Raw genomic sequence first — 15,523 nt, forward strand, 5'->3', positions numbered from 1 at the left:
CACACACACACACACACAAGCAGAATGAAAAATAATCATGTTTGATTTGTACTGACGCAATACAAATACTAATTCAAGATCAACCAATAATTGCAGTTTATCTAAACTCTAGTCTTAAAACTGCTTTCTTTCTGCACACTACTGCACATATAGTTATGTCAAACATAACATTTCTTTCAGAAAACGATTGATTTTCCCTTTCAAGCACATCGCATCTATACCTGTGTTTTGTATCAGCAAGTCAATCGGCCAATCAATCAATCCGTCCATCGTGATACATACAGTCAATCAGTCCATGCATCTGATCAGTCAAGAAAACCAGCCTTGCAAGCTTATAAGCAATCGTCAATTAAAAAGTGCTGATATTGACACCATCGTATTACAGAGGCTAATGCCGATAATAAGGTTGGCCAAGTCTGCACAAATGATCGCCCTTCCGGAGAGTGTGGGGACCCTACCTCAACCTTCCTGAGCTGTCCATCTTCAGGCATCAAGACGTGCACCTGTAATGCGGGTTACGCCGGGCCTGTTGGAGGGACTTGTGGTAAGAACATTAATTTTAAACTTTCCGAACCCGTTTTAAGTTGGTCGTGCACTAATAACGCCAGAACTTCATGAGTAGCTGCCAGGACAGTTCCTTCAAGCTCATTTCTGAAAAAGAAAACGAAGTCTTGATATAGCTACTGAAATATCTTTTTTTTTTTTTTAAAGGCTACATATTCTTGTAAAATCAGCCACCCGAACAGATTATACAAAAGTTTAAACGCGAAGACAAAATGTCTGATAGCTGCACCGTCAAAAGTAAAGCTCAGTCACGTTTGTTGGTTATTCTCAAGAGCTATATATGCCATTGGAAACCATGTTACGAAGTTGACATTTCTTTACTAAACTGAGACATTTTAACCATACAAATTGGGCACAAAGCTCTGGAGACCCGCCGCCGAACTGCAGAAGACTGCGCACTTCATGGCAGTCACCGACCTGAACATATGACGGCCATAAATATCGAACGCAGAAGAAGAAGAAGAAGAACCATACAAATTAATGTTATTAATGAATAGTGGTTCCATATATATACCCTTGGCCTGCAGATAAACAAATTATAAATAACCGCACATTTTGTTTGTCTACGTTCATTAAATTCCACGTCAACTTCGTAACATGGAAACTAAAGGCTTGTGACACGGATTTGAACACTAACAATTGTTTTTGTTTAAAGGACAAAAAATATACCATGTTTTTTGTTGCATGTCTGAATCATTATCGAACTGGAGCATTACTGACAAAAATAACAAGAATACATTCTCGTGGCCATTAAAAAAACCCGTTATCATCATTTAATGGACTAAAAAATGCATGTGGGTTATTCTCCAGAGTTGTGTATCATGTTGTGACATGCATTTTCAGTCCTTTAAATGATTACAACGTATATTAAATGGCAACTAGAATGTATTCTCTTTACTTGTTTTACTAATAGTCCAGTTGCATAATGATACAGACATGCAACAAAACCAAAGTATATCTTTTTTTCTTTTTTTTTTCTTCAATTTTAAGTATTGAAATCCATGTCACAAATTTTGGTTTCCATGTTACAAAGTTGTTCTACTTTGAAACCCTTGTAATTACATTTTACTGAACGTAGACAAACAAAATGTGCAAGTATTTCAAATTCTTTCTCTGTAGTCCAAGGATAAATATGGAACAAGTATTTATTATTGAAATTAATGTGTATGGGTACATCGAACGCAGAAGAAGAAGAAGAAATGTGTATGGGTAAAATGTCTCAGTTAAGTGAAGAAATGTCAACTGCGTAACATGGTTTCCTTTAGTACACAGCTCTGGAGAATAACCCATGTCAAAATGAGTTTTTTCGACCGCTCTTTGGTCTTAACTGGTCTTAACTGGGCGACTGACCCGCGAACTAGGTTCTTGCTTAATTGAGCTTGATTTCGACGAACTGGTTCGGATGTTTCGCCAAACTCAAGATTCCCCAACTCTTACCTATGGTATTTGTAATAGTGATGTGCAAACGAGGCGCGCGTTTGTGTGTGTGTATGGGGGGGGGGGGGGCACTTATGCACTGCAAACAGCGTTGACATTTTAAGAACATATTCGGCAATTAGGTCATAATAGCGCTTTGGTTGAAAACTTTCGTGATCGATATCTACTACTTGCACTCAACCTATCAGAATTTGAATGTCTCCATGACCTGTCAATGGGTGGCATGAACACACACAAACGATTTGGAAAATATCTATTCGACAAACTCCGCATCCTCTGCATTTAGATCAAGAGGTGTTGTAACTAGTCTCCATTGTTCTTCCTCCTCTGACAGAAGAGCCAAAGGTTCGCCCTGATCGGCGAAGGTTTCCAAGATATCTTAAGCGATCCTTTGTTCGGGGACATTCGCCGAACTCCCCGAACCTAGTTCGTCCAATTAAGAACAAACTTAGGTTCGCCGAACTTTTTTGATATCGCGGGTAAGTCTGAACTGGGTTCGCGGACCAAAGACTCGTAGGGGAAGGGCTCCTAATATGGACCGGCTCCTAATATGGACCACCACCAACTAACGGCGCTAGAGCGCTCAAAAAAGTTTTATTCGCTGTATTCACCCTCTTTGGATAACTTGCACATGTCAAAACAGTTGCAGAAACACAAATCTCAAAACTGTTAGGCTTTTTCTCTTTTTTCACTTTTGGCAGCGTTCACTCTAAATTTGCCGCCTAAAACGGACTCGTTTCTGTCTACAGCCAAAGCTTTTATCAAACAGAAATGGCTATATATGACAGCTAAAACCGTAATTGTTACATTTTAGCAGTGTTGACCCCGAGTTTCTACTGCAAACAAAACATAATAGCAAAATCTCAAAGTATGTGCGAGTCCCCTAATATGGACCACCTTCAACAAATCGAAGAAAATAAAAGCTAAAGGCTATTTTCATTAATTCATTAAGAAGCTTGCTGGTAATAACCTATAACTAGCCCTCGAGATTTAAAAAAAATGCAACGAAAAGTCTTCTTTTCGTGGAAGTTGATAATTTCACTTATTTTCACTCTGTTTTTGATAAGCTTCTTTAGTTTCCTGGTGTGCTTCAAATAATGCTCTCATCAACCCGAAACAGATAAATCTAGAGCATATTTTAATTAGGCTGACTTGTACACTAAGTTGTATCATGTTATTTTGAAATATAGGGGGCTTTTTACAGTGATTCGTGAAGGCCGCTTCACTGGTCCATATTAGGCGCCCAGGCTCCTAATATGGACCCTTTGTGATTTTTTCTGTATTTAATTTTTGCTGAATGTGTATCAAAGCTATTTTACTCTTATTAGGCCTAACGGTTAACCTAAGAAAGAAGGACTACCAAACACAAAATGAAACTTCTTTGCACGAAAACAAGCTAGTTATCAGCAATAAACAAAAAGTGGTCCATATTAGGGGCCCTTCCCCTACATCTGGTAAACAAAGGGAAGTAAGCACTCTAAATGCATACGGCATGTGTAATAGAGTAAGTGAGAGTTATGCAGAACAAGTGTCCTGGTGCCTGAGAGGATTACAAACATTGAAATGAACAAACGACTTTCATCCTCGTACAAAGGTTTTTACAGTTAAGAACGGCCTTGGCAGGAGATGTAGAGGTTACATGCCGAGTCTCAGTGATTATCAAAAATAATGGTCGAAGTTAGCGGATCATGAAAAATGCGAGCTTCAGCGAGCTTTTTCATGACCGCGAACTGAGACCATTATTTTTGATAATCACTGAGACGAGGTATGTAACCTCTTTATTCCTCCTTTCTTCAGTTATTCAAATAAAAGAGGAGTTTTTGTGCGAAAGTTTGATCGAATCATATTCACCCAACCAGTCTACCTGCGCAGGCGATCGATTAATGCGCGGTTGTAAAATCAAGTACACAGTTATGTTGTCATTCTGCTGCGGCGGAAAAGGCAGATAGTGTGTGTTCTGTTCATGTTTTGGTATCGCTCAGAAAATGTTCTTTCCTCGAATGTGACTAGCACTTTAGCAGACGAAGTTTTACACCCGTGTTCCAACGTTAAAAACTGTATGAAGTTCAGTTTTCTGGGGCAAAATAGTGTATGAAACCGCTGCATATTCTTTAAGTTGATTAAATGTTTGCAATTGATTGCGTGTGATCTGTTTATGAAATGAAATATTGTTGAAAACTGACCGTCGGATTGCAGTCTTGTCGATGCAGCCGAAATCTGGAAGGGGAACTACTCGTGTCGCTAGACAAAATATGAGAGTTACTTTTCCTTGGAATTTTGCTGGCGATAAACGATTGTGCACGGCAGATCTGAATTCAGAAAACAACCAAACTCATGGATTTTATATTGAGATTCATGTGTTCAAGCCTGTAGTTGCTGGTTTAAATGCGGCATGGTTGTATTGTTTGCTCCAGAAATGTATATTTTGTACATTAGAGTGTTCTGAACTTTTGAGTCGCAAAAAGTAGATCCACAATGTGTACAGTCTCTACCCATGAGCTATCGAGGATTCAGGCCCGTTGTTGGGTAAGTGATTTTGGTTGTTGGGTAAGTTACCGAAAAATAACTAGCCCTACAAGCTTACAGAGAGAAAGAAGCAGAGGGGGGAATAACATACGTTAAACCTTTCTCACGCATCTAAATTTGTGTACAATCTGTTTCAGAAAAGGATAATGCAATTGCAGGATTTTTTTCTCTGGCTGCCGTTTTTTTCAGTTTTTTTGTAATTGTTTGACTATGTATGCAAAGACGTATCTTCATTAAAAGAATGCTTTCTGCAATGTTGCACAGGCGTTTAAGAAAGAAATCAAATGACACGAATACCTGTGTTGATACTTTGTCAAATGTGTTACCTGACTTCCCTTTAAATGTTAATGTTAATTGACTAAATGCGGTGTTTCGGTATCATTACCAAATAAGAAAGGTATCAAATCGCGCTTTTTTTTTTTTTTTTTTTTTTTTACATCCAAAGGGATTCATTGTTCAGCGTACCAAAGTATCATTACCAGGCAAGATAGCTGGAAAAAATAGAGGATTTATTCGTTTAATCGACGGACCTTGTCCTTGCTTTGTTTTCAGTATCATGGATATCCATACTCCTGTGTCCAACGTTGCCCTGCTCTCTGATTCCCGTCCACGCCAGCGCCCCAACACCCCCCCCCCCCCCACACTCTTCCCTGCCCCCAGCAAGAAAATAACACATTCAATAGAATGACAAAATATACTCGTGATGTCATATGTGACGCGGGCATGGAATTGTAAAGTCTTGTCATCGTCTTATTTTGCAGTAACGCTGACTAGTGGTAGTGTTGTTTGGTGAATCCGACGTTCCAATAGGATAATTAATTAACGTAAAGACAGATATAAGAAAGCAAATTAGCGGAGACGACGTTTTATACAATCTGACAAATATTCGTTACTTTTGTTGTTGCGATCGCTTTCAGCTGCCATTGCACAACAGAAAGTGGGCAGGGTATGCACCACCGCCAACGCAGCAGACGCCACTTCATGTGGACCGCCAGCAACCACGAATCTGGAGTGCAGCAACTTAACGTGTGCCTGCAAAGATGGCTACTATGGGGTCACTGGTGGGGACTGCGGTAAGACGCGAAGTTAACGACATAGTTAGCTGTACATAATTCTGCAAACGGCAAGAGAGGCTTGTTTTAAACAAGTCGTGTACGCTACTATTTATTCACTACTGAAAGTATGTCAAACTGTAAATAACCGTGCCATGTCGATAAAAAACAAATTATAAAACTAAAATATTATTGCACCCACCCATTTTCGTACCCAAATTAAAGCCTTCATTCCCGTGTCAATTTATTCACATTTTCAATGTCATTAAAGGTCCTCCACTTGGCTATCTGGCACACCTTTCTCATCAAAAATTCATTGAACAGGGGTCACGTGACCGCCCCCTTCATAAGGGTACCCCTAAATCGACCTGACAAAAAAGGAAGGTACCAATTAAAAAATCCACGAAAATTCAGAACAAGCCCAACTTAGCAACTTTGACATACGAGGCGAAAGCCGAATCATTTATCTATGCAGATCAGGTTGTTGTATTTCGCTGTCTTGCGTCTTTCTTGTGTTATGTCATTCCTACTGATACAGGTGTCGATCGCATGAGCGGTCGAAAAGGGGAGGTTATTGCGTTTTTGTTATGTGTTTACATGACTAGCAAATTTCCGCTAGTGGTCATACTCAAGTGCAACTTTAGCAACACTTGCAACAATCATTGGTATGTATGCATGCGAAGTCGTGGATTTTTGAGATGTATCTCAACAAATATCTGTAATTATTTAAAATTGTACCCGAAGTACGTCTTGTATAGAGGCATGAGATTCAGAAAGTTTTGAAGCAATCCTTTGGGTCTGCCTGAAATACAGCGCTTTTTGTCATGGAACCCCTCAAAATTAACGAAATGACCTCCCCATTTTGATCTCTCGTGCGGTCAACAACTGCATCAGTAGGAATGACATAACACAAGAAATACGCAAGATATCAAAACAAAACAATCTTTTATGGATATATAATTGATTCGACTTTCTCCACGTATGTAATAGTTAATAAGCTTATTCTGAATATTTGTCGATTCTTTAATTGGTACCTTCAGTTTTTGCCAGGTCGATTTTGGAAGTAACTTTACTTGGGCGCTACACACTAGAATACAAACCGATGTACACAAAATGTGCACGGTACATACCGGAATTAATAAGGAATATAGGGTGCAAATTTCGTTATGATATCTGCAAAAACAATTTCATAACATCTGATTTGTAGGACCTAGTGTTGTGGCGCCAACGTTAATGGTCGGAGTAGCGTTAGACACATGTGATCAAAACTATTCCTCCGATTGTCATCACATTTGGCTGAAGTTTCAAAAAATGACTCCTCTACGTTTTGTTCCTCCAGCTTTTGGACAAATGCACAAAAATGACAAATGTCTTCAGAATTCTTATGTAAAACAATACTTGAACAAACATCGTGCCAAATGTTATGACAATCGGTTGAATAGTTTTGAAAATATTCATGTAACCGCAACGCATGCTCCGAAAAACGTGATTGTAAGAAAATCGCGCTTGAAGTTGAACGTAAGTTAACGGTGGTGTATTTGTAGTGACAGATAGCATAATTATTGTCATCGCACAACACTCAGATCCTTATCACCTCGTCATCAGCTTGCTCAAAACTAGCATCAGCAACTGTTTGTGTTACTTTGTTATTTTCTTCTTGTGATTTGTCCAACTTTTCGCTTGGGGAGATGGCGGCATGTAGATTCCCGAGAAATCTGTGTTGTGTCTTCTGAGAGCAAACATAGCAATCTGTAAACTTGACGCTGCGAACACTGTTTAGACCTACTCAATACCGAACTACTGTAATTGTAGCACAACAAGTTTTGAGATTTCAAAAATGTACAAGATATGCAAATGGCATATTTAGATTCAGCCCGCAAATGTACTATATAAGACACTCTGTTCTGCAAGTGTGGCTTCATACCCTTTACACATCAGCCAATCAAAAACAAGGTTACCCACTTTCGGGCGACAGCAGAAGAACACAAGCAGCGTTTGTAGATCTACATGTTGATACTTGAATCATCTTTCAAAGTGGTTTTAAACGAAAGTTATGGCGATTTGAAAATAATGAATATATAATGAGGCCAAAAATGACTTCAAAGCAATCAGTACAACAACAACAAGTTAAACAAAAAAGTGCCTTTTTTGCCAACAATTCACATGTTGGTTATGCTCAACTGAAAGAACATAGATCAAAGTGTGTCAAAGTGTCAAAACCCCAAAACACACCTATCAACAATTTTTGGTTAATTTCCATGGGGTTTCCTTACTTTAAATGAATTGACACTGGAATGAATGTTTTAGTTTAGGTATGAAAATGGGTGTACTAATTTGTTGGTCGAGTTTAGTATCTAAAGATCATTTTTGCTTTCTGAAGATCGTTTTCTGGTATTTCCACATTCCGCTTCACTGATCTCCTTGGGCAACAGCCGACCTTCTTAGTGTTTATTCCATTGACAAATTCACTGATTTCTGACAACATGAACAAAATAAAGTTGGAGCGTACTATATTATTATATACCAGCTGTTTGGCCCTTTCAAAAAACCGTCGTCACGAGGCTTTATAATGCATGCCTGCACCCAGCCGTGAATGTAATAACTAACTGCGTGTCAGATAGGCTTGCTTTTCGTGTAAACAGGCCCTGTGATTTGCACCACACTTTAATATTAATAGTACCTTTATTTGTCACGGAAATATACTTTTCACAGTAACAAATTCGTACGTAGATGACTTTAAATAACCAGCCATAAAATGTTATGCTTATCACGCGTAATTTTCTTACTACAAAAGTGTGCATGTCCCCCTTGATAACTTAGATCCAAGATTCGCTCGTCTGCACTTTAGTGTAGCCTGCGCACTGCACTTGATTTCAGTTTGATTTCTAGTCACTATCACTACCTCTTCCTGCAAAATAAGACAGATACCTAAATAAATTCACAATTGAAAGGAGATATACTTTTTTTTTTAATCGAATTGGATGGGAAAATGTGTCTGGAAATTGAGCTTACATTTCAGGAATGTTGTATAATTCATGCAGATATTTCAGAAGTTATGAGCGCATTTACCTCGACGAATCCGCAAAACAGTGACATCTGTCCAACCTTTAGCAAATTAATTTTGACGTTGTAGTTGGCCGTCTGTTTACACAGTGCCCGCAGCTGGTAAGCTGAATGGAGGATGCTCAGGAGCGGATAGGGGAACCTGCGCCGACTCCGACGCCCTGTGCACGGGAACTGGAGCAAAGTTATGCAGTAAGCAACCGTGTGTGTGTGTGTGTGTGTGTGTGTGTGTGTGTGTAAGTGTATGTATGTGTGTGTGTGTGTGTGTGTGTGTGTCTGTGTCTGTAGCCGTTGGTATTTGCAAGAGGATTGATTGAATTTTTGGAACTTTCCTTGCGTAAGCGATGAATAGGTTGACGAGTGGATACATGAATGCTTAATACAGGGTGGTCCATAGAAATGTAATTCAAATTGATATCGTTATTAATCCAGAGGTCAGTGCTATCGTTAGCCTGAAAATGTAGTAACAAAGAAAATGAGGGAGCAATGGTAAACATACAGAATTGGTTCTGTTCTGTTCACACACTAGTTTTAGTCCACCTACCTGCAAGGGTCAAGTCCCAAGAAATATGTCTCTGTATTCCCATCTTATCACTCTGCTCCTGTTTTGTTTTCTTTCACATACATTTTCCCTTCTTTTTTGGCGGGTTTCTGGACAGCAAACTCTAAAACAAATTCTTTTCATCACAAAAGCGATCTTTGGAATTGACTGACGTAGTCCGGAAGAATTCATGCATCAATTTACGTCACGTATTCGACGTCATCACTTCGCATACCTTATGGTCTCGGTATTTCGTTGGCCTTCATATTTCCTACTTGTAAAATGACCCTCAAAGCTAACCGAGACTAGTTGAGGTTGTATCAATGCGCCTCGCCAGCAGGTGGTTAATGGCTTTTTTAGCGAGTGGTTATCGACAATTATACAACTCCTCTAATGCAACCGAGGGGTGGATTAAATCTAGTTGATTATTTTTAGACAAGTGAGAAATTAGAACGAACTACTTTGATTACACCAAAATCACACGTGGATTATTCGAAGTAAGAATAAAGAGGGCTAAAAAATAATCAATAGTAGAATTTATTTTTAGAACATGACATCATTTGAAACCCAGACGATTGGACCCTGTTGCGGAAGAATACAACGTTGACTCAAAACTGTAACAACAATGGCTGACGTGTATAAAGTACACTGCATACCTCGCCAGGTTTGTTTCTGTGACTAGCCGACAGACGATGCCATTTGCTTTGTGTGTGTTTTTGTTGTTGCTTACTGTACATGACATACATTACGTGTAAAATCCAGTTCTTTAACAGGCAACCAACCTTGCAAATTTCCAGAAGCTGCAATCTGAAGCGACCTATCTCTGATTCTAGCAGACGATCTCTCCAATGTTTAACACAAAATCAGCAAACTCTCCTGTCACATAGAACGTCCATTCTTTAGTGCAATGTTGAAATGAAGTTACCGGTCTGAAACATTTAGTCGTTTCTTCTGAGACAATCCTTGTTCTCTTATCATCTACAGATTTACCGCAGTCTTCACCACGCGAATTCACAACAGAAGTCAGACTTTCGAACATACAATCTACGTAGGCAAGCATGATACGTCATGACGTCATATGATTCCTAGCATATTGACGTAATGCTAAACATCCGTGTTGTGGAGATCGCTAGATACCACTGGAATCGAATGGAAGGATATAGAACATTATAGAACTTACTTTGATTAAGTGCGCAGTCACTCATGACGTAAGCGTAGACGCTCATCGAACAGACGGAACTGTGTAGATCTAACCAGATTAGTGTCGATGTTTCCCGAATATTCTCGTATGTCCATTAACTATATAAGTAGGGCTGCGCACACGTATTGTTGTTCTTTACCAGTCTTGCACTTGTTCTTTCTTACACTGTGCTGAGAGATATTGTCACCGTTGTTCCAGCTGTTAATAAATCTACAGAACCTACACAAATCGTTGTGTCTCCTTTGCGACTGAGAGTGACGAAAGGAAAAACACGACAACTGGCGTCGCCGACAGTTACTTCCCTTGTCTATTCGGAGTGACTTATTACTGCAAAATGACGGAAACAGAGCAGCTAATAACGCTTCTAAGGGAGCAGTTGGAGCAACAGCAACGCCAGCACAAGGAAGATATGGAGCAACAAATGCACCAGATGGAGATGATGATGAAAGTGTTCAGTGGTGCCGCAGCTTCTGCCAGGGAGGAAAGCTACGACGATCCGAGTGCTTCGAATCTACGTTTTCCCATTACTACACAGGCAGCTGCAATCCCATCTTTTGTTGCGTTTGATGCAACATCGGAACTGTGGCCTGACTACTGGTCAAGATTTTGCACGTTTGTGATCGCCAACTCCGTGCCGGAGCAGCGCAAGGCTCAAGTTTTCTTGACGAATCAGACTGCTACGGTCTACAAACAACTGGCAAATCTGGCTACTCAGCAAAATCCGCCCAAGGACATCAACAGTTTGACAATGGACGAAATTGTCAAATTCATGAAAGAACAGTTCGACCCAAAACTCTTCATAGTGCGAGAACGTTTCAAGTTCTGGAGTGACATGAAACGGAAGCCAGGCGAAACTCTCCAGGAGTTAGCAGCGCGCATACGCCAAGACGCCGCTACCTGTGACTTTCCTTCGATCAAAAACCCACAAGACGAAGCTCTGAGACAGAGATTCATATGTTCTGTCAACAATGAGGCTGTCTTAAAGGCTCTATTCAAGATCAAGGACACAGAGCTGGATTTCGCACGTGCTGTCCAAGTCGCGATTGAGACTGAAGACGCAGCGAAGGTTGCCAAGGAAACTGTCTACGGTTCCAAGACCATGCCAGTCAACAAGGTCCACCAGAACAAGACTACGGGTCCACGAAAGAACCACAAGCAGTCTAATTCCACAGACAGGAAGTGCTACCGATGTGGAAAGGCCCACAAAGCAACAGACTGCCCCTACAAAGAAGCCAAATGCCGATACTGTGACGTCACAGGACATTTGGAAGCTGTCTGTAGAAAAAAGCAACATCAGAATCGGGAACGACATTCCCAGGCTTCCGTGAAGAGAGTCACGAAAGCAGAGCTTGTCAACGCGATCCTCGGTGAAGTTCCCCAAGATACTCCTAGGTTGGATGTACCCATAACAATCCAGGACCGACAGTTCACCATGGAACTGGACACCGCAACTACGGGAAATTTTGTTTCTCTTCCGGTCTGGAGACAACTAGGAAAACCGAAGCTGGATGACGTCACACATCGTTACGAGTCTGCCAGCAAGCACGACCTGCCCGTGCTGGGAACTTTCATGGGCCAAACCAAGGATCCAGTGACTGGTAAGCAAAGCTCAATTCCGTACATCGTCACCAAGATCCCTCATCTGAATCTGCTAGGACGCAACGCAATCCAGACTCTGGGAATTTCTGTGGACAATGCTCTAGGACTGAGGAGCATAGAGAGTCACGCAAAGAGTGAGGGTGCAAAACCTACGCATCCAGCGACCTCCAACGCGCCTTATGCTGCCCTGCAACGAGATTGTCACAGACTGTCTGATAAATTCCCAAATCTCTTCAAACAAGAATTGGGATGTCTCAAGGACTTCGAACTGGACGTGAAGTTCAAGTCTGATGCGAAGCCGGTTTTTCACAAGGCACGTCCGGTACCTTTCGCTCTTCGTGATGACCTCGCCAAAGGCTACGAAGAAGGCATCGCCAAAGGAGTCTGGAAGCCAGTCCAGTTCAACGAATACGGAACGCCAGTGGTACCAATTCGTAAGGCACAAACCTCGGGCACCCTGAAGCCCAAGCTACGGATCTGTGGTGACTACTCAGTGGGCATCAATGATCAGCTTGAAGATCACCGTCATCCATTGCCACTCCCAGAGGAACTGATGCAGAAGCTAGGAGGTGGATTCGGATACACCAAGATCGATCTAGCTGATGCCTACAACCAGATCAAGCTGGCACCAGAGAGTCAACGCAGGCTAGCCCTCAGCACTCACCGTGGGGTACTCCTGCAGCAACGACTTCCTTTCGGGATAAAGTCAGCACCTGGTTACTTTCAAGAGATCATGGAAAACCTGACCTGTGATCTACCTGGTGTTGCCGTCTTCCAAGATGATATACTCGTCAGCGGGAAGGACGCCAACGACCACCTGAGCAATCTGGAACGTTTGCTCACTCGTCTGAACGACAAAGGACTCAGATGTCGTCGTGAAAAGTGCGAGTTCGCACAAGCCAGTGTGGAATACCTTGGACATACCTTATCGGCCGAAGGGATCTCTAAAGGATCGAAGGTCGAGGCAGTTTTGAAAATGCCAGCCCCTACGGACGTCTCAAGCTTGAAGTCTTTCTTGGGCTCAGTTCAGTTTTACGGGAAGTTCATCCCTAACCTGGCCAGCATGGCAGAGCCGCTCTACCGCCTGACGAAGAAGGCGAACCCCTGGAAGTGGGGAGATGAGGAACAGGCAGCATTTGAACAGTTGAAAAATGTGCTTTCCTCGGATCAAGTTCTGGTACACTTCGATCCAAACAAGACTTTGGGACTAGCTTGTGACGCGTCCAACGTTGGAATTGGAGCAGTAGTATTTCATCGCTATCCAGATGGAAGCGAGCGCCCAATCGCCAACGTGTCCAAGACTCTCACGGCTGCAGAAAGGAACTACAGCCAAATCCACAAGGAGGCATCCAAGTCTCAGATGACTCCAGACTTGAAAGCTGTCGTCAAGGTAACCAGACAGTACAAGGCCGGAGATCCTGTGTATGCTCTGTACCATGGACCTCGCCGAGACAAACAACCCCGATGGGTACCAGCAGTCATCAAGAAGTCTCTGGGTACTCGCTACTTCAACGTCATGGTCATTCCTCATGGTCCAGTATGGAGACGACACTGGGAACAGCTACAGCCACGCTACACCACTGAGGAAGACAATGAACCTGGTGAGGAAGTGGACACTGTTTCTGAACTTGTAACAGATCACCCCATGGAGATCTTGGAAACTGTGCCACAAACTCGGAGACAGACCAAACCCAAAGGTACTCCATCCGTTCCAGAGTATGGACCAGACAATCCAAGACGGTCAAAGAGAACACGCAAACCCACAGAGAGACTTTGCTGTTGATGCTTGAGGAGTAGCATCAGTTTAAGTGGGGAGGTGTTGTGGAGATCGCTAGATACCACTGGAATCGAATGGAAGGATATAGAACATTATAGAACTTACTTTGATTAAGTGCGCAGTCACTCATGACGTAAGCGTAGACGCTCATCGAACAGACGGAACTGTGTAGATCTAACCAGATTAGTGTCGATGTTTCCCGAATATTCTCGTATGTCCATTAACTATATAAGTAGGGCTGCGCACACGTATTGTTGTTCTTTACCAGTCTTGCACTTGTTCTTTCTTACACTGTGCTGAGAGATATTGTCACCGTTGTTCCAGCTGTTAATAAATCTACAGAACCTACACAAATCGTTGTGTCTCCTTTGCGACTGAGAGTGACGAAAGGAAAAACACGACAATCCGGTTATCCCGAGTTTTCTCCGTAATACATGTCCGTGGGTTTTTCAATGTTCGGTTATTTCCGTGGCTTCATGCGGAAAGGGAACCGTCGTCTGCAATCAACGACATGGACCATTCTGGTCCTTGTTGCTGACAAAAACATGATTTTAACACAGAATGTAATGTCAGAATAGCCATATAAACGCTATTGTGTTTTAATCGTAGCAATAGGGTCCGATATTTAGACGAGACAAGTATAATGCCGACGAGTCGGAGACTAAGAATAAAGTAAAAGAATAGGGACTATTTGAATGACGCGCATTTGACACTCTGAGTGATTAGGCTGAAATGAAATTGCCTACAAAATGTCGTCTGCATGACTGCATGTTCGACCCGTGTTGTTCGTTGTATAAATAGCTTAAACAATGACGACAACTCGTTGATTACTGGAAAATAAACCACTCGTGGGTATTTGCAGCCGCTTGGTAATTCACTCGTGTGCTCCGCACACTCGTGAATTACCAAGCGGCTGCAAATACCCACTCGTGGTTTATTTTCCAGTAATCAACTCGTGGTCATTGTTTAAGCTTTATTTAATGACCGGTAATGTTTAATGAGTTGGGGCATTCTGACCAATCACAGGATCTGTTTCATTAAAACGCCAACTTGATTGAATTACAATACAAGTTGAATGTATTGCACTGGTCAAAGTTATTTGTATGATCTCGTAGCGACGGTACCCCGTAGCGAAGCTAACTTTAACATAAGAAGTAGGCTATTGCATGCAATTTCCAAACCTATCAAAATCTGTGCAATAGTCGCTTTTACAAAGACAGCCACGTATATAGGCCTACGAACACACACAAGACAGGCGTACAGACAAGCAGACATAATTTTATTTGCACAGACACTCTCTCTCTCTCTCTCTCTCTCTCTCTCTCTCTCTCTCTCTCTCTCTCTCTCTCTCTCTCTCTCTCTCTCTCTCTCTCTCTCTCTCTCTCTCTCTCTCTGTGACATAACTCTCGGGATGCACGTGCATTGACATGAGTAAAAAAGGCTTATTGGTCACTACTACTACATGTACTAATACAACTCTGTCTGAATGTACATGATAACATAATTATGTACTGTAATTCAGGGTGGGCTGATAAAGATAAATCACACAATTCGTTCTGTCCAACAGGTAAGAAAAGCGGAGCTATCACGGTGATCGCGTCGGCCTTGACAGTCATGCTGGTCGCTGTTTCCGGTCACATCCTCACGCTTCACTGACTTGTCGGAAGACGTACCCCTCCCCACTCCCCCCATAAAAGCCCTACGATGACAACAGATTTGGAACTTCGACTTGAGCATCGCCCTTGGACATTGAGATTGAACGT

At 41.8% G+C, this 15,523-nt stretch overlaps 1 protein-coding gene across 1 annotated transcript in view; it reads left to right on the forward strand.

Annotated features, from left to right (window-relative positions):
- LOC138957334 (cell death abnormality protein 1-like) overlaps positions 1-15,517 on the forward strand; it is a gene marked incomplete at its 5' end in the record, with an annotated part of 60,449 nt that extends 44,932 nt beyond the window's left edge. The window contains 4 exons of the mRNA XM_070328459.1: positions 386-544; positions 5,445-5,600; positions 8,733-8,834; positions 15,328-15,517. Coding sequence (XP_070184560.1) covers positions 386-544; positions 5,445-5,600; positions 8,733-8,834; positions 15,328-15,416 — 506 coding nt within the window. The remainder of the gene's footprint in view (positions 1-385; positions 545-5,444; positions 5,601-8,732; positions 8,835-15,327) is intronic.
- Between the last annotated feature and the right edge of the window lie 6 nt (positions 15,518-15,523).

This window comes from Littorina saxatilis, unplaced genomic scaffold (assembly GCF_037325665.1).
Source record: "Littorina saxatilis isolate snail1 unplaced genomic scaffold, US_GU_Lsax_2.0 scaffold_842, whole genome shotgun sequence".
NCBI classification, from domain to species: Eukaryota; Metazoa; Mollusca; class Gastropoda; order Littorinimorpha; family Littorinidae; genus Littorina; species Littorina saxatilis.